Genomic DNA, 19,613 nt, shown 5'->3' on the forward strand with positions numbered 1-19,613 from the left:
GGGTAGATGCAGCTATGTTGACAGAAGAGGTCTTTGTCTAAGGCTATGGGGCTGTGCTCACATAACCCAGCTGTGCTGTTACAGTCTCTATAGTCTAGACCAGAGATCGGCAACCTTTGGCACGTGGCTCGCCAGGGTAAGCACCCTGATGGGCCAGGCTGGTTTGTTTACCTGCTGCATCAGCAGGTTCGGCCGATCGTGGCTCCCACTGGCCGCAGTTCGCTGGTCCAGGCCAGTGGGGGCATCAGAAACTGGTGTGGGCTGAGGGATGTGCTAGCTGCCGCTTCCCAAAGTCTCCATTGGCCTGGGATGGCGAACTGCAGCCAGTGGGAGCTGTGATCGGCCGAACCTGCGGATGCGGCAGGTAAACAAACTGGCCCGGCCTGCCAGGGTACTTACCCTGGCAGGCCACGTGCCAAAGATTGCCAACCCCTGGACTTAGACATACCCTGAGTTTGGTCATTTTGAAGAGATAAGGTTGTCTGTCTGGAGAGGAAACAAATATGGCAAGTATTTCAAATGACTGATAGCCCTGCATTGTCTGGGTGCATCTCTTAATTCTAATTCTTGCTTCAAACATGGAAGGTCAGCCTATCTTTTAGAATGTCTAATGTGTTTTTTCTCTTGTTGCTTATATTTTTCAGGTAATTTTTCTTAACACTTTTTACAGCACACAGAGTTTGTTCATGGTTCATTAACCCTTTTACCTGCATTCAAACCACGTGATCTCTTCTACTGTCGCTTCCTTGTGAAGCTTTCTGACATTGTAAGATTTCATCTGACCTTGCTACATCATTTCTTGTTTTGAATTTTGCGCCATCTTCCTGCTGTTAGCCTTCAAGCACATGCCTCTGTAACAGTCCATTCAAGGTAAGCATAAGGAATTGAGAGAGAAAACAAGGCATTAGATCGGTTTTGCTGGTTTTTAAAGAAAGAAATATTTGCAGGATTTTTAACAGTGCAAACTGTTGTATTTTCCTCATTAAAAATAATTTTCTATTAGATTTTTATAAAGAAAGGAATATGGGTGTGTACTTTTTGAGCGACCTTGTCTGCATGATAGTGCTGCTGCTTCAATATTGTGCAGTAATCTAACATTCTGATTTTCTGAGCCTGATTTGACTGCCTGTTTGATGGAAGATGAGCCAAATAGAAAACATGTGGTCTTGTGAAATGTTTCAGAAATTATTAAATTATCTACCCTTAGGAAAGGTAGTTTTTACGTTATCTGCAGAATAATAGAGACATATAACTTAACGTTGTTGTATATATTAGTAGCATTGTCTGGTCACAGGTAAACCTGTGTTTTCTTTAGATGCCAGACTGGTTATGTTGATCCATGTTATGTCACTTATTTGCTTTAGTATAATGCCTTATCACTATTTGAATAAAATTCAGTGAAGAAACATCTTATTTTAAGATATTCTGGGTCAGGCATATTAGGAGGTTTTCACTGAATGTCTTTACTATGCAGAGCTTTCTTTTGCATGGTTAGCTTTATGTAGCAGAAATCTATTGGAGTGGTGATTAGTGAAAAGTAATATGTTCTTTTATTAAACAAATTTTAGAAAAAAAATGTTTAGGTTAAAAAGAATTAATTCCAGCAGCTTTTCTTTTCTCTTCCTCTCTCTCTCTTTTATTTTTTATTCTCTTTTTTGGGGTGCATGTTTCTCTTTCCTCACAATCATAATGGAGAGGGGCATCTGCTTTTACCTTCCCTTGCCATTGATTTGATTCATGGTCCCATCTTAAGTGGCAAAAATGTTTTAAGCTATCATGTGTAATACAGTGGTATTAGATTAATGGCATCTCCTTGCTGATACAGTGAGAGACTGTACAGACCAGAGTCTCAGTAATTGTATACATTGAAAAGATTTATGTACAGTCTCTGTCTAGTGGTTTGTGATGTGATATATGAAAACCAAAAGGTAAACTAAATTGATTGGGTTACACAGTGACAAATCATTGGGTTGTTCTGTTGCCCAGGTATTGAGTGGCCTCACCTACTGCACTCTTCTGTGGCATTGGTGCACTTTTGATCATAGTGAAGAGAGTAATGACCTATTAATATATTACTATCCCTCGCTAATGTTTCACATTCAGACCCCTTTTTTATCCAACTTCTAACAGAGGTGGTGGGGAGTGGTATTGTACAAACACTAATAGACGTTCTCTTCACCAAAGTTTACAATCTGCTGCAGAGCACAGTGATGAGTTAACATGGAAGCTGGAACTGGGATCTGCCAAACTCATCTCATATGGGGCTGCCCCTGCCCTCAGGCACTGCCCCTGAAGCTCCCATTGGCCACAGATCCTGGCCAAGGCAAGTGCAGCGCGCGGAGACCCCCGTCCCCAGCAGGGTCCACAGGGACATGCTGGCTGCTTTCAGGAGTGGTGCAAAGCCAGGGAACCTGCCTTAGCCTTGCTGTGCCACCAGACTTTTAGCTCCTAAAATCTCACGGTTTGGCTTCAGTAGCCACCAGGAGATAGCGGGAGGGAGAGGAGTTGATCAGTGGGGGTCGCAGACCCTCTGGAGTACCTTTGTAGACCTCCAGGGGTCTGCAAACCAAAGTTTGAGAAACACTACTTTATGACATAGCCAAGTGTAACTGTGCCCCGGTTAGGTCATCCGTTGGGATTGAACATGAGACTTCTGGATTTAGAAGTATGAACCTTTACCACTTGAGCTAAAGAACCAGATCTCTCTGCAGGAAGACGGTAGAACACTTATAAACCTCTATATGTGATCTGAATGATAGTCATCTCCCATGAGGTAGCAGTTAGGTCTGGCTTGTTAATAATAAGTAGCAGCAAATGAAAGTGCTGAGACTGACATTCATCATCTCTTAAGCTAGAGCCCATTGTTTGGGTGGGACTTGCTCTCTCACAACTCACATGAAAGCAGGAGCTTATCCCGTTTTTGCTAGAGCTCCTGTAGTAATGGCCAAAATTGCATTGCTTATGATAAATTTCTCAAAGTTAGCAACACTGGTAAAGAACAAAGGCAGCCAACCAGGATGCAGGAGAAAATAGGAGGCAAATGAGGTCTTGTGCCCAGGGGAGATCAACAATGGGAAGAGCAATGCAGGGATCTTGCAAGGTTTTAGAAGGAGCCGCAGAGACTGATTTATAGGGAGCAAAATTAATTTATTTTTCAGAGGAGGAATGGCTTGGACAGAGCCCCCATCCCTTGAGATCTCTCTTCCCTCCACAAATCCACAGCACAGGATTCTTAGTGGAGGTCCCTCTACTGTGGAATTTGCTGTCCTTCTGTGGTCCAACAAAGCCTTATCATTTAGCCGGCAGGGCACAGGATAAGATTAGCTAAGACTTTTACTTGAGGGAGTAAGTGTGGGATTAAATTTATTTGAGGTGTGGGAACTTTTTGCTGACATAGATAAATATAATATTTTTCAGGTCTCTAGAGAGTAATTGTGAATTTATATAATGTTTTCATTATAAGTAAATTTTAAAAATCATTATCCACGCATTATCGTAATCATGAAGAACAATGGAAGTTCAGTTAAGAGATCATTTTAAATTATTTATTATGAAAATTAGATGTCAGGGTATGTCATCAGCTCCATGGGGAAGAGCTCCTTAGTCTCCGACACAGCAAGGTGAAGGCATGTCACAGGGTCATAATTATTTTGTTTGAAATATACCGTAAGTATTCTTTTAACCAAATGAGTAGGATACTTATTTCTCTTTGTGGTAACAGGAGTTACTTTACTAAAAAAGGAGCTTTTCTCACATGACCACTGACTCAAGGAACCAGCAGGCAGAGAGGGAGTATTTTTGCACCTGTGTCTCTAAAGTAGTCACAGCACAAGTTTCAGTTACCATTTCATTTAAATACCTTTTTCTGTCAAGAAAGCTGGCTTAAACTTTTTAAAGATACTGGGGAGTAAAAACTCTATGATTTTATGATATCATCTCTTCAGTACACACATTCATTAAACTAATGTTAAAGTATACTTGCTTTGCTAGCGGGAGGATAATCTCTGTGATAAGATTTGCTATAGGTGAGTTAAAAATCCTAATGTTTTTACATTGGAGTTTGTAAAAATTTCCCAAGGTGTTTGCATTGTTTTCCTTTGAGAGAGTGATATAAAATGTCAGTTAATGATTTAAGTAAAAGCAAATTAAAATCTTCCAGATAACATCAAAGAACAGTTCACAGTGGTTTAACTTGGGACCTATCAGTATTGCCAAGCTTGAGATCAAAAATCCTGATGATTGGCCCAAAAATCAGAGGCTTCCAAGGCCTCTGGATTCTGAAGTCCAGAAAGAGAAGTCTTTGCTGTCTCACAGTGAACTTGCTGGTTATTACCTTGAAATTGATTATTTGTAATCTCTCTCTCTTCTCATTAAAAATAAATCAGTTTGAGACTTCTGTCCTCCACAGCATAAATTACCTCTTTCCATCACAAATATTATTTGATATATTTTCACCACTGAATCTATTCAAATTGATTCTATCGATGTTGGCTTCCATTTAGCCTACATTTGAGATATAGTGAAGATGATTAGTGGGTGAAATTTGAATGGGGTAGAACATTCCATTTTTTGAGTTAACAGGGGTCCCAAAAATCTGAAAACGGGTCTAAATTTCAAAAAGGAAGTATTTCTGAAGCTGTTCACTGCAGAAATTACATACACTTTTAAATAAAAAATAATCCTAGAAAATTAATTCCCTTTTGAAGGATGATTCTGCCACATTTGGAGATGGAATTCACTACTAGGTTAGATATTAGGAAACTCGCTATTTCACTAGGAGAGTGGTTACCTAGGGAGGTGGTGGAATCTCCATCCTTAGAGGTTTTTAAGGTCTGGCTTGACAAAGCCCCAGCTGGGATGATTTAGTTGGTGTTGGTCCTGCTTTGAGTAGGGGGTTGGACTAGATGACCTCCTGAGGTCTCTTCCAACCCTAATGTTCTATAATTCTATGATTCTATGACTACAGTGTAAAACAGCAGCTTTTAATTCTGCTTTAAATGGAAATTGCAACACAATCTTAACTCTGGAGATGCTACCATAGTATAATGCAAACTGAAATATAATGCAAGCCATCAGATAAGGTTGCACCAAGTTTGCCCAGATAAGGTTGCACCAAGTTTGCCCAGAAAAGTTTGACTAAAAACTAATGAATCAATATTCTTCATTCTGTCACTCCCTCTGTCCCCATGTGCTTATGTTTTTCTCCATCCTCTCTTTCAAATGCCCCTTCTTTAAGTTCAACTGGTGTATAATACTGTCTAAAGGAGTGGTTCTAAACCAGGGTACACCTATCTTTGGGGGTATGCAGAGGTCTCCTGGGAGGTACATCAACTCATCTAGATATTTGCCCGGTTTTACAACAGACTACATAAAACGCACTAGCGAAGTCACTAAGAACTAAAATTTCAAGCAATAACTTGCTTATACTGCTCTATATACTAAACAGTGAAATGTAAGTACAATATTAATATTCCAATTGATTTATTTTATAATTATATGGTAAAAATGAGAAAGTAAGCAATTTTTCAGTAATAGTGTGCTGGGACACTTTTGTATTTTTATGTCTGATTTTATAAGCAAGTAGTTTTTCAGTGAGGTGAAACTTGGGGATACACAAGGCAAATCAGACTCCTGAAATCGGTACAGAAATCTGGAAAGGTTGAGAGCCACTGTTCTAAAGGCATAGTACTCAGGCATTCTTCAGCTTTATAAAATGGGTAACAGTTAAAAGAGGCAACTGATTGGTTGACAGAGGTTTTGCCGCTTCTGGTTGATTTGTGCTGTTTCAGATAAAGCCTCTGTAATAGCAGGCAAATCTTTTACAGAGATGGTGTACTTTGCTACAGACTTTAGGAGACTGTTAGATCCTAAAGTCATCTAGTACTGTTTAAAAAAGGAGACTTGCAGTATTGTTCTAAAAAGTATATAATACTATTAATTTAAATAAGACATATGCTGTGCCCTGAAGAATCTGTGAATAAGACAAGACAGACAAATAAAAGACAACACAGGTGAACTATTCAAGAGATATTTTAACAGCTGATTAAGTTCAAACATCTCTGCTGTTAGCATTTTTTCTCCTGCTCCTGTTTCCATGGGAACAGTTATTGAATTGGTAAAAATGAGGCAACGCCTTCAAAATAATCACTTTCCAAAAATACAAATCTACAATTATTTTAAAGTTGACCTACAAAGGAAAACAAATTGTTTATATCCTTTTTGTGTTGCTCTGTGATTTATTAAGAAGGCCTGAAAGTCTTCTTTTAAAAAACAAAACCCAGATTGTTGCTGTTTGTTTCTTATCACAGTAGCATCAGGAATAATGAGATTTCTCTTCCCTGTTTTTGTTGGAAGTCTCCTCGAAGGACTAAAGATCTGGTGATGGGGCTTTCTTAGCTTTCAGTTAAAGGAACAGGAGATGTTGAACCTTACACAATGAGAGTATTTGTCCCAATCATGTAGTTAATTTTGTGTATCATGGCACAATGATAACTACATACTCTTAGATTGCACAGTATTGTACCGTGTTATTAACTTTGACTATACAATTCGTGTCCTGTGAATTGTCACCTCTATGGTTTTTTGTTCTAGATATAGTATATCCTGCTAGTCTGGAGTCACACATTATAGCAAGAAGTAAATAAAGGCAGGTATATCATTAAAGTTAGCTTGGACATGCGTACAGCTGGCATGCAAGATAATAAAAATGCACAGTGTATATATATGTATGTATCACTTTTCCTTTGCAGTATCATTCTGTTGGAGAGAATTTCTTATATGGTTAATTCTTGGTTTTAAATCCTGGCCTGATTCCTGTTTGTAAGGGTCTTTATTGACCATTAATTTTTGAGTGGCGGAGTAGTACTTTGTAATTGAATCTTCAAAGTTATTTATTCATTTTTCCCAGTTACACTGAACCTGTTTTTATTTTTTACTACATAACTGCTTTTAACAATTTGACATATTTTGACAGTCAAAGGCCACTGAAAATCTCATAAAGTGTAGCTATATTAATCTGTTGGCAAATTTCCATTATTGTTTAGAACCTCAAGGGTTATAACAGAGATAGCTCTGGGTGATACAATTGTAATCTGGTACAAACGATTTATTTCCAAGTTTCTTCCAATTTTGATGGCATAGTAGGTTTCTTAATGTGCTAGAGAAAATATTTCCATCTTCCACTGCAGACTTCAAACCAAGTGTGTGAAATAAGGATGTTTGTGTTTTAAGTGCCTTGAGCAACACCTAGCAATTTTGGAATTTATTTGTTACTGAGTACTTGTGAAAAACATTGCTGCCCACCCCAAAACTGATGCAATTTCCAATTAATTAAATTTGTCCAGGATTTGAGTTCTAACACTATAATAATCTAAAATAAATGTTTAATTTTTGTATATTTTTTTACTTTCAGGAAAGTTATTACTGAATCTGGTGAATTGAGAGCATGGTTCGAAACCACCAGCAATGATTACTCATCCTTGAACAATGGTAGATAAAAATTCTAGCTCCCACTTTCTTGGCAAATTGAGTCCCCTTATATATACTGAAGTTGCTGGCTTTGTTTTTTGTTTTCCTCCTCTGTGGAAGATCTTCAGTTTCTAGAACTTCAGTTGCTTGTACTGGATGATCCTGTATTTCCTCAAAACAGCTTGAAATCTACACTCATATAAATAATTGTAAGTTGATGCACTTGGATTACAGAAAATTAGTACCTTTCTAATTTAGTGACAGTAAACATTATTTTCAGCTGATTACTTCCCACACTGCCCCATTAACTTTATATAGTTTCCAGAAAGACCAATATTACATTTATTTAAGTGATTGAGATAATAAGCTATTATTTTAGGGTATCTTCTAGCCTTGTCCATAATTCCACATGAAGATCATTCATCAAAAGATGTTTCAAAAACAAATATTGGTATTATGGAAATTATGAATATTGCATAAGAGTTTCTTCCAGTGTATTGTGAAATCGTGTGTGATGGCTAAAAAAAAAATTAAAAACACCTAACTGATTTAGGAACCCTTATCCCATTGGAAGTCCGTGGAACTCAGGCTTCTGATTCATTTAGGTGTGTTGGAAAATTTGCTCTATAGCCCTATTCAGATGTTCTGTATCATTGACTTAACCTATTTTCATTCATCATCTTTTTATTTGTAAATGGATTTGTTCTTTTTGATAGGCAGAATCAATGTTAGTAGAACAGACTTCCTTTTTACCCATTCACCCACAACTCGTAGTCCATGCAGCGGTAGAGTGGGCCCGCAGCGGTAGAGTGGGCCCACAGCGGTAGGGTGGGCCCACAGCACTCGCAGAAATACACTCTCCCAAACAGAGCAGCAAAGAGGATGGACCTGCTAGGCAAGGAAGTTTACTCCTCAGCAGGGCTCCAGTTCTGCATTGCCAGTTATCAGGCTCTGCTAGCTAAACATGACTTCAACAATTACAGTAAACTAACAGAATTCAGGGACAAGCTGCCACTGGACCAACAGTAGCAGTTCATGGCACTGTTGGATGAGGGACGGCTGTTAGCCACAGTGGGACCCCAGACCATCTCTCCCTCCTTGGGCATATGGCAGCCTGTACCTTGGTGACACTGTATGCATTGCCTACAGCTGTGGCCTCTCTCTGTCTATAGACCACACAAGCATCATTTGGACACCAGAGTCCTGGTGCCCTGGACAGTTCTGACCTCCTTCACGTGGTGGACTGACCCTTCCAAGGTCATGGTTGGTGCCCCCTTTGCCCCTCCTACTCTGCAAGTAACCATCATAATGGATCCCTCCCTCATGGGTTGGGGAGCACACTTGGAATGTCACACAGCGCAAGGTGTTTGGATGTCACGAGACACTAGGATGCATATAAACGTCCTGAAATTGCAGGCAGTCCATTTTGCGTGCCAGGTGTTTCTCCCTCTCATTCAGTGAAGACACATTCATGTGCTCTCCAACATCACAGCTGTAATTTATATCAACAAGCAGGGTGGCGCCAAGTCTCCCTTCCTCTGCTCTGAGTTCATCTACTTTTGAAACTGGTGCATCAAACACCAAGTGATATTCCAAACCACGTACCTCCCAGGCACCCAAAATTCCCTGGTCAACGTGCTCAGCAGGACTCTAGGTGAACCGCAAGTGGGAACTACACGATGCCATGCTCCAGTGGTTCTTCCACAAATGGGCCACACTGTGCTGTGATCTCTTCGCCACTCACGAGAACTGCAACCTGCCCCTTTATTGTTCCAGGAGAGCTATATGGGATGACTTGCAGGGTGATGCTCTTCTCCTCTCCAGGACGAATGGTCTCTGCTACACCTTTTCCCCCCATTTCCCTCCTCCCACAAGTGCTATGCAAGATTTGTCGGGATTTGTTTGTAACCCCATTCTGGCTCTGTTAGTTTTGGTTAATGGACCGTCTCAAATTCTCCGCCTGCACACCACACCACCTCCAAACACTCGTAGATCTCCTCACATACAGTCAGGGCAGACTCCAGCATCTCATTTGCATCCTCTTCACTTCACAGCTTGGTTTTTGGATGAGACTCAAGGGTAGACAGAGCATGTTCCAGTCTAGTGGAACACATCCTTACTCAAAGGAAGAGAGCATATACCAGGGTCTGCTACTGAGTGAAATGGAAGCACTTCACCTCATGAGCTCACTGCCATCAGCAACCCCTGACTGTGATATCCATACCTGTTGTGCTAGACTATCTTCTCGAGTTCAGAACATCAGGCTTTACTCACATCTCTGTCCAGGTCCACTTGGCAGTGCTCATTGCCTTTTTTCCCCCAGTGGACGGCACCTCACTGTTCACACATCCTATCACCATTAATTTCCTGAAGGACCTGCTCAATGCATTCCCGCCAGTCCTCAAGCCCACATCCTCATGGGACCTTATTCTCGTTCTTTCCAATCTCATGAAAACACCCTTTGAGCCACTGGCAACGTGCTCCCTCAGCCATCTCTCTGTGAAAGTGATCTTCTTAGTAGACATTAACTCGACTGGACAGGTCAGTGATCTGGCAGCCATGATGGTTGACCCCTCTTACGCCATCTTCCACAAAGATAACATTTCCTTGCGGCTACACCTGAAATTCCTCCCTAGGGAGGAAAACATCCATCTTCCTGTCTTCTGTCCCAAATCTCACACCTCCCACGCAGACAGAGTCCTGCACTCCCTCTGCTTCCACTGTGCCCTAAGTGTTCTGCTTCCCCAAAATCCGTACCTTTTGTGCTTCACCAAGACTCTATAGCCAATGCCGGCTGGTACAAGGGACAAGCCCTCTCCTTGCTACGCATGTCTAAATGGGTCTCTGGGTTCATTTCATGTGCACCAACATACCATCACCAGATGGATGAAAGCACATTCTGTGTGAGTGCACACAGCCACATTGACCTGCCTCACAGACATCTCATTATAGAACATCTGTCACGCAGCAATGTTGCACTCCATACACACCTTCCCGTCCTACTATGCCATCACCCAGGTGGCGGCTGCAGACGCAGTTGTAAGCCAGACTGTAGTAGAGACTGTACTTCCACGCTGTTCCCTGCTCGCTGCTCACCCATGTTTGGAATCCATATAGAGACTGTCACTCGAAGAAGAGGAGGTTACTTACCTGTAACTGGAGGTTCTTTGAGATGTGTGGTCCCTATTTGGATTCCAGTACCCCTTCTCCATCCCCTCTGTTGCAGACTCGATTACTCAGTGGTAGGAGAGACACTGGAGAGGTGTCGAACCACACAGCCTATTATACCCTCAGCTGCGAACATGAGGGGATGCATGATGCACATGTGTCTCAATGGACACTGCTAAGAAAACCTTCTGTCACATGGTGTGCATACACACCGACATTTGGAATCCAAATAGGACCACACATCTTGAAGAACCTCCAGTTACAGGTAAGAAATCTCATCTTGTCAATAAGGACACATCCATTAACTAAACGAAATGTTCTGAATACATATGTATAGAACCCAGTGATACCCTTCAACAAATATAACTGGATTTCCATTGTTATTTCCAGTCCTCTTAGCATTCACAGTCAAGCGCACAGAGTCTTGAGACTAGCATCTGGATTGACTGTCTTCTGGAGGCATCTTCGTTAGTAATTTGGATATTCTTAGTCTCTGTTGTATCTCTGGATTAGCCTTCCATGCAACATGTTTCTGCTTGCACTGATCAGTGCATACTTTTACTGCATATTGTATTCTCTCCACCAGCTAATCTCCCAGCAGTAAAACAGTGCTGATAGTCGAGATGAGGTGTAGCTTTTGTTTAGAAACTTTGGAAATAGTATTTTTATTAATATAGGTTTAAAGTTGAAAGTATACAGTAATAATAATACGTAGCTCTTATATAGCACTTTTCAGCAATTGATCTTGAGGCGCTTTACAAAGGAGATAAATATCATTAACTTTACTGAACATGGAATCAGATTCCACTTCTGAAATGAAAATGAATAGTGACTCTACAGGTGTTAGTCATGTCTCAATGAATGGAGAGCAAGTCACTCAACCTCTCTTACTATGCCAAACTTTACATAACTGTAAAGTGAATACTTACTTTGATATGCACCAAAATATGAAACGTGTATATCTCTCTCTATAAAATTAAAATATGCAATATGAATAGAGATACTTAACAGAGTTAGCCACTCTGAGTCTGTAGGTATATGTTAATCAGTGTTAATAATACATCATATTGGACTGCATCTTTTCTTATTATAACCATGATTCCAGAAAGAATTTCTTGTTTGTGATGCTGCGGCTTTTATGATATAGAAAATTATCCCCAGAACCTGGGTACAATAAGTACCACACTTCAATGAAATTATCTTCCTCTCTCTCGCTGCTCATACATCCAATGTGTCTATATTTAAAACTATAATAAGGAGAAAACACTATCCATATTAACTAAGTATGAACTCTCTGCTTTTCTAAACTCATTTCAAATATGAGATCAAGCAGTACCTAGATCGATTATATTTTCTTAATTATTAGCGTCTTTGGGTTGAAAATATGCCTTGACTCTCTGACTGTTGGAGACCAATATATTAGCAATTACCAAATGTAATAGCACGTCTATGAAAACATTGCTATGATTTATAACTCCCCATTACTTTGCATAATAAGCTTGCCACAGTTGGAAAGCTGTTATTGGATTGCTTTTCATGTTAAAGCAATGGTATTATAGTTGGGGTGTTGATATTCCTATTTTGCATTCTGAGCTTTCGCACTCCATTGACTTAATACTGTAAAGTTTGTTGCAGCTTTGTGTTCTAGTTGTGAGTCTAGTCATCCAGCTGTTATACAAAAGTATAAATTAATGCATCTAAAACAAAATAAAAATACTTTCTGAAATTACATTTATAGGTAAGAGTGATGGTGGATGGAAATAAGAAAGCCATTAAGGAAAAATATTTTCTGTTTAAATAGTGAAAGTAATGTTCATAAATGAATCAGGGTACTGGCAGTAATAAAGGTTGAAATTCTCTGTATATGGGCTGGCCCTTTATAAGGTGGATTCTGTCACAAACGCACACAGTTCCAGAGCAGCAACCCCTGCATGGAGGGATTGAATTGTATTAGATGATATTGCAGGGGTGGGCAAACTTTTTTGGCCTGAGGACCACATCTGGGTATAGTAATTACAGTGGGCCATGGATGCTCACGAAATTGGGGTGGGATGTGGGAGAGAGTGAGGGCTCTGAGGTCGGGCCAGAAATGAGGAGTTCAGGGTACAGCAGGGGGCTCCGCACTGGGACATGAGGGTGCGGGGCAGAGAGGGCTCTGGCTGGGGGTGTGGACTTTGGGGTGGGGCTGGGGATGAGGGGTTTGGGGTGTAGGAGGGTACTCCGGGCTGGGACCGAGGGGTTTGGACGGTGGGAAGAAGATCAGGGCCAGTGGGTTCCTGGCCCTGTGATATTGTCTCCTTTTTTATTAAATCCCTTTTTTGAGTGATTTCAACAGCAATGTTCATTTGTTAGAAAATAAAGTTATTTTGTAATGAACATGTTTACTGAAGAGAAGAAGTGTTGTTAAATTGTATGTAAATCTTGTTATTATGAAGAAATTTTGGCTACATTGTACTATCTCTTTTTATTAATGCATTTGTGCTATTCTGGGTCCCTCGTTCCTTATCTCTGTTTTACTGGCCAGCTGAGGTACAATTTTACCCCTTTTTAGGGATAAATCTCCTGTAGACAAATACTAAATAGCTGCATTTAGAGCATGTCATTACTTAGCCTGACCTGAATCCACTGGGATGCTCAACCTCCATGGTGCTTGCAAGCCCCTGATAAGACAGAGACATATACACAGTCTGGAAAGGGAACTGAGCTGATCATTCACATGGCAACAGTGCCCTAAGGGCATGGGATTGATTCTGCTACAGTCCCGTGTTGTAATCAGCATGCTTTGATCAGATTTGGTCATTTGACTTTCCGTGTGTGTTTCAGAATCCTGATGGCAGTTGTGAGCCTTTTGAGCCACATTGTATTAGATATAGTGTGCATGAAGCACTCCTTTCCTTTGGCAGGGATGACAGACTGGGCTGGAATCAAATCACTTTCTAACTAGTGGCTGGTTTATTGTGGGTGTCCTGTGTTTTACAAACAGTCTTTATACAGTGTAGTGCATTGTATAGGTCAGACTTTTACAAATATTGACTCAAGCTATTATGCTGGAGAGCTCTTTGTTAACAGTTCCATAGAGCACTGGCATATCTAATGCAGTCTGTTCTTGCAGCAGATTTCCCAGCATGCACTGAGAAACCTGACCCACCCTTGTGCTTGCCTGCTGCTAATGATTGCTTTGTCAGATAAAAAGGAGATAAAGAACTTTAAAAAAAGAAATAGGCACCCTCTGTGCTTTAAGGACAGTGACAATTAAATAAAGGAGTAGCAGTGTCAGGCTGATGTCACTTTATTGCTGTTTTTATTACCTGGTCTCTTTGCCTTTAACATAAACATGAATATCTGGGGATGAAGTGAGCTGGACGCAGCATATTATTGCTGACATGAGATCAAAGTGACTGCAGATGCAACTTGCTTGTATTCAAAGGCTGGTCTGGTAATTACTGTGCAGGGGTTTGTTCACTGGATTATTTTTTTAGGGTTGTTGAAACCTCTTGTGGGTTTCCTCTTTCCTGGGGGCAGTCACTTGAAAAAATGCATTTGTCTTGTGCTTGTGGGGGATTTGTTGTGGCATGGTTTTTAAAGGGATAATTGGTAGGAGAAGAAAAACAAGGAACTAGAAACAGAAGGCATGGGTAGCATAGCCCCATTTGTAACCTGTGCTGAATGTTACTGTACATGATTGTTATGGTTTCTTATTCTCTGTGTAACGGACAAAAGGAATTTAACAGTAATTGTCTGTCTGTTATAGACCACATTCACCCAGTTTCCTGAGATCCCTTTGTTCTTAATTCTCTTGAGTAATTTTATATTGTCTGCAAACTTTGCCACCTCACTGTTTACCCCATTTTTTCCAGATTATTTATGAACATGTTAAACACAACTGGTTCCAATACATATCCTTGGGGGATCCTGCTATTCACCTCTCTCAGCTGTGAAAACTTACCATTTATTCCTACCTGTTCTCTCCTGACTTTTAACCAGTTATTGATTCATGAGAGGACCTTCCCTCTTATTCTATGACTGCTTAGTTTGCTGAAGAGTCTTTGGTGATGGACCTTGTCAAATGCTTTTTGAAAGTCCAATCACGCTGTCTCAGCTGGATCACCTTTGTCCATATGCTTGTTCACATCCTCCAAGAATTCTGATAGATTGTTGAGCCATGATTTCCATTTAAAAAAGCCATGCTGACTCTTCCTCGATATATTCTGTTCATCTGTGTCTGTGTCTGTTCTTCACTATAGTTTCAACCAGTTTGTCTGGTAGTGAAGTTAGGCTTACCAGCCTGTAATTGCCAGGATCACCGCGGGAGTCTTTTTTTAAACATCTGTGTTACATTAGCTATCCTCCAGTCATCTGATACAGAGGATACTGTGAGGATGCTCTGCAGTTTCATGAGCTGGTGGATCACATGGTGTCTGTATTGCACTTACCTTCAGTAGCCATGGAGGAAACGTTCCATCCAGTGTTCAACATTGTTGACGCTATCTCCAATAGTAGGTTATCATTACTAATTCTCAGTGGTCTGCTGGATCCTAAGACTGTTTTCTCCATGCCTGCCTCTTTCCAGCCTGTTTCCAAGAAGGCAAACAAATTACATCAGATACCTTTGGAGCAGTTGTCATATTTTCACACATGTTGTGTACATAGTCCTCTATTGGTGGTTACTGCCAGAAGCAGATTGAGGTCTGAACAATCACATTCCAATCCTGCTGATAGAGAAGGGAAAGAATATTGATTCCCTTAGTATTAGGGTAACAAATTATTAAGCAATTATGGCTCGCTATGAATTCTGCCTTTGGGAAAATACAATATTGTTTGTGCAGGATTTGTTGGATGATAACAGGAGATTAGTAAATGCGATCCTAATGAAAGGTCAGAATGTGGCAAAGCATGCTCTCAGAGCTTTGTTTGATGCCTCAGGCTCTTCTGCCAGAGGATTGGCTTCTTCAGTTACTTTGAAGAAACATACTTGGCTTTGTTGTTTTTTTCTGGCTTTGGATACTAGAATTAAGGTGAAGGATCTCCCTTTTGAAGGTGATGGGCTTTTCAGTGAAAAGGTGACTGGGAAAGCTCAAGGAAACAAGCTCAATGGCCCCAATTTTTTTAGCTTGTTTTCTTCTACTAGGAGACGACCTTCAACTCCTTTCCATTATGAGAGAGAGTATTATCCACAGTCTTCCTCATTTTATTTCTCATCAAATCAAAGGTATGAGCTACAACACCAGCACCCTACATCTTTCCAGAGCCAACACAAGAAGAGATCTTTCAGACTGAGTCCTAAATCTAAACAATATGCTTCTTCCATGTCATCTTTGTTGAACAGCAGTCCTCAGATTTGATGTGAGAGCCGATTAGCAAGGATTCTTCCTTTCCTGTATTTGGAGACATGTTAGCCCATTTTATCAGCAAATAGAAGCTTATTGCATTGACCAGTCCACAGCAACAAGAGTATTTACAAAGTGCCTCTCTGTGATAGCAGCTCATTTGAGAAGGCAGAGTATTTTAGTTCATCATTTTTGGATGATTGGCTGTTGAAGGATGCTGTTTGTGCAGATCTATTGTCACATCACTTATATAACCACCCTTTTTTCCAGCCTTGGTGCTACTTCTAAATGTCAAAAAGTCTACTCTCTGTCCAACTCAGATAATTTTATATATATAGGCTCTGTATGGACTCAGTATCAAGGAAAGCCTTTCTGCCTGTGGGCAGATTTTAAAAAATGGTGCAATATATTTTAAACATTCAAATATGTCATTCATAAAGCTACTTTCTTTCTGGTCTCATGGCAGTTATTACTTATGTGACTCCATTTGCAAGTCTGAAAAAGAGGCCAACGCAGCATGGGATTTCTCAAATCTGCAGGACAGATCTGGACAGTATTCAAATGTTGACCTACCTCAAAACATTTTGAACTCATTGGCATGGTGCTCAGTCATTGCAAATATCCTCAGAGGCATCTAGTTCAAGCCACCTTCACCATCAGTGATAACTTCAGATCCATTAGTTACACTCACAAAACCACCTTGCGAACCCTTGACTGAGTGTTCTCTGTGTTATTTATCTCTTACGGTGGCACTTGTTATTGCCATAGCATCAACCAGAAGTGTGAGTGAATTACGGTAAATACCTTGATGGCTGATCCATCATTTATGGTTTTTCATAAAGATAACATAATCCCAATTTTTTGCCAAAAGTGGTTTCTGAATTTCTCATCGATCAGACAATTAATTTAACAGTAGTTTTTCCAAGACTATTTACTATTAAGTGAGCCTCTGTTTTACATACTTTGGATGCAGAAAGAGCTCTTCCATATTATTGAAATAGAACTAAAAGTTTTCATAAATCCATATGTATTATTCATGTTTTATGCTAAATATCGCCTGGGTCGTATTGCATCTTCCCAAACTATTTTTAGATGGATTCAACAATTTATTGTTGAATGTTACATGTTAGCAGAAATTCCTGTACAATTGCTTTCCTGCAGAGTTGTGGCAGGATCTTTTGCTTGCCTGAAGTAAGTCCCTGTTACTGATATTTGCAGGGCTGGAACCTGGAGTCCTGTATATATCATTTTGAACTGTTGTGTCACAAAGTGGGTATTCTGAAATATTGCAATAAATACCCTGGGAGAATTGTTAGGGTTATTGAGTGGGTTCAAGCATTCTTTGTTGTCTGGGCAATTAGACCTTTCTGGCTTCTTTTGTATTGCAGAGTAATTGCACAAAAGGAGAGTCCTGCTTTTTCCAGACCATAAGGTTGGAGAGGACCCTTTGAATAGGGATTTCTCAGGAGTGTAACACAGGGGCTTATTATAGAGAGTTTCAAGCAGTTGGGTATGTGTGAGTCCTGGAGAGAGACAAACACAGACCCTTTCTAAGATGAGGCAGCAGCCCTTGAAGTTTCTTCAAGAGGAAAAGTTGCCTGTGTGCAGTTAGTTACCATGTCTGTTTGAGCAGATGGTACATTTCGTAAATAAACAAAACCCACAAAGTTGATACCTGACTCTGTGTCACATAAATCTCCTCCTGGCCTCAAAACTTCTTCCCCTGGGCAAAGGGCAACAATATATTTATTTTAAAAGAAAAAGAATATGGAAACCATCTCAGTTTTACAGTTTGGGGATGATGATGAAAAGTGGATGAAAATGTGGTAGCCAGAAAAGGATACTGATTGATTAAGGCAAAAGGCTTCAGACTTCCAACCGACAGGTTATGTTTACTGTCTTACTAAAGGAGATATAGTGAGCTATACTATTACTGCTTCATTCTGTTTGATGGAAAATTATTGTTGCCTTTGTTAAAATGAAAAATGGAAACAGTTTGGGATTAATATGATCCCATTGTAATCAGATGCAGATTGGCTGTTTGGCTTCCTTCCTTCCACTCTTGAAGTCTATCACACTTCCTGTCCAAAGAGACACGTCATTACATGTTGTCTTTTGACTGCTAGTGCTACCTCTCATCACAGAGCAACTGCAGCAATTATGGGTCTACAGCAATGACATGTTAGTTTTTTTAACCCTTTGAGAGCACTGGAGGATACAGTGTTAAATACAACAAACTGGGACTTAACTGGTACTAGTTACTACCACTATATAGTACAAAATTATGTCCAAAGGAAAACAGGAACTTTTTCAAAAAGTACAGTAGGGCATATAAGAAGATGTAGGAAGCATGTTAAGGATCTCAAGACAATAAAATAGAACAAATGAGGTAAGTGAGTTCTCAGAATTGTAGCACTTCATAACTTTGGGAGGAGTCCATCTTAGATACAGTACATGATGTGTCAAAGTTTTAAACGTTGAGCCTCTTCATCTTTTCCTCTCTGTCATCCTCTGTTGTTTGCTTTAATAAGGCGAAGATGCATAGGATGTTTCTTTGTCTCGGTATACATTCAATAAATCCTGTGTTAGTGGAGATTTCTGTTGGTTTGTGAAGGCACTGCTTAAAGGGAAATTGGAGAGCCAGAGAATTCTGAAACCAGTATTGGTAACTGGTTGCTTTATTGATAGTAATTTCATTGGGTACTTATCTGGTAGTTAAAGCATCTCTGTCTCCTAAATTCTAATTACATTGTTTTTATAAAGGGCATTAATAAATTGTGGCTGGCCCTGCTCAAATGTGCAAAAAGGAAGGGTTGAGGTGAGCGTGGCATCATGGTACACCAGCTATCTCCCTTCCTTCTCTGCTAAACTTCACACCAGAGTGCACGCTGCATGTGTGTGCTGCTTCTGCAGGACAGTCCTCCCTCAGAACAATGTATGGCCTTTAAGAACAATTTAGCCCTTATATGTGGAATTAGATTAGATTTTAGATTAATTAGATTTTCAGTATCTTTTAAACTACTATGTTTTTCAGGCATACACTAGGTACTTAGGGAATATGGAGTTCTTTATGCTTCTAAAATATTGTGAAAGGTATTTTAAAGATAATGTATGATGTTTTTCTGTGCTAGCCAGTGAAAATGTATACTTAACACAGCTCATTTGAGCTTACTTTGTTGTTTAAAAGTGTTTAATTCAAGTATAATCAAACTGACTAGTTTCACTCTTATCTAAATGGTTGTGGAGAGACAGTATATAAAGAGGTTCTATCTGATATTTCAAATAACTTTACTACTTAAAAACCAATTTCATGGCAACAAATATTTCACCTATTTCTTTTAATCTAGTTTTTTAAATAATTCTAATAAGATTTTTAAGTCTTATTTGATTGCTCTCTGTGATAGATCATAAAAGTAAAAAAAAGTGTGTACCTTTTGATGTTTTAATAATGCATGCCCTTTCTCACAGATATAGATTTTTCTCTGTTTTTTTCCATCTACTGTGATATTTCTTTAGAACCCTTTATAAAAAATTCAGTTAACCAAGTCATCATCTTGAATTGTGTTTTCATACTCTGAATGAAAGCACTCATTTGAAACTTCCATGACTTAGAGGTTGTCAATCTGGGCTTGTAGCCAGGGGGCTGTTGGT

General features: G+C 39.8%; 1 protein-coding gene across 7 annotated transcripts in view; it reads left to right on the plus strand.

Annotated features, from left to right (window-relative positions):
- TANC2 (tetratricopeptide repeat, ankyrin repeat and coiled-coil containing 2) overlaps positions 1-19,613 on the plus strand; it is a 628,479-nt gene that overhangs the window by 298,254 nt on the left and 310,612 nt on the right. Inside the window, exon 2 of one of the 7 annotated variants that reach the window (XM_050934870.1) lies at positions 7,412-7,488. The exons of the other annotated variants lie outside the window; for them this stretch is intronic. Within the exon in view, the coding sequence (XP_050790827.1) occupies positions 7,412-7,488 (77 nt within the window). The remainder of the gene's footprint in view (positions 1-7,411; positions 7,489-19,613) is intronic. 7 annotated transcript variants of the gene reach the window in all.

This window comes from Gopherus flavomarginatus, chromosome 25, assembly GCF_025201925.1.
Source record: "Gopherus flavomarginatus isolate rGopFla2 chromosome 25, rGopFla2.mat.asm, whole genome shotgun sequence".
Taxonomy (NCBI): domain Eukaryota; kingdom Metazoa; phylum Chordata; order Testudines; family Testudinidae; genus Gopherus; species Gopherus flavomarginatus.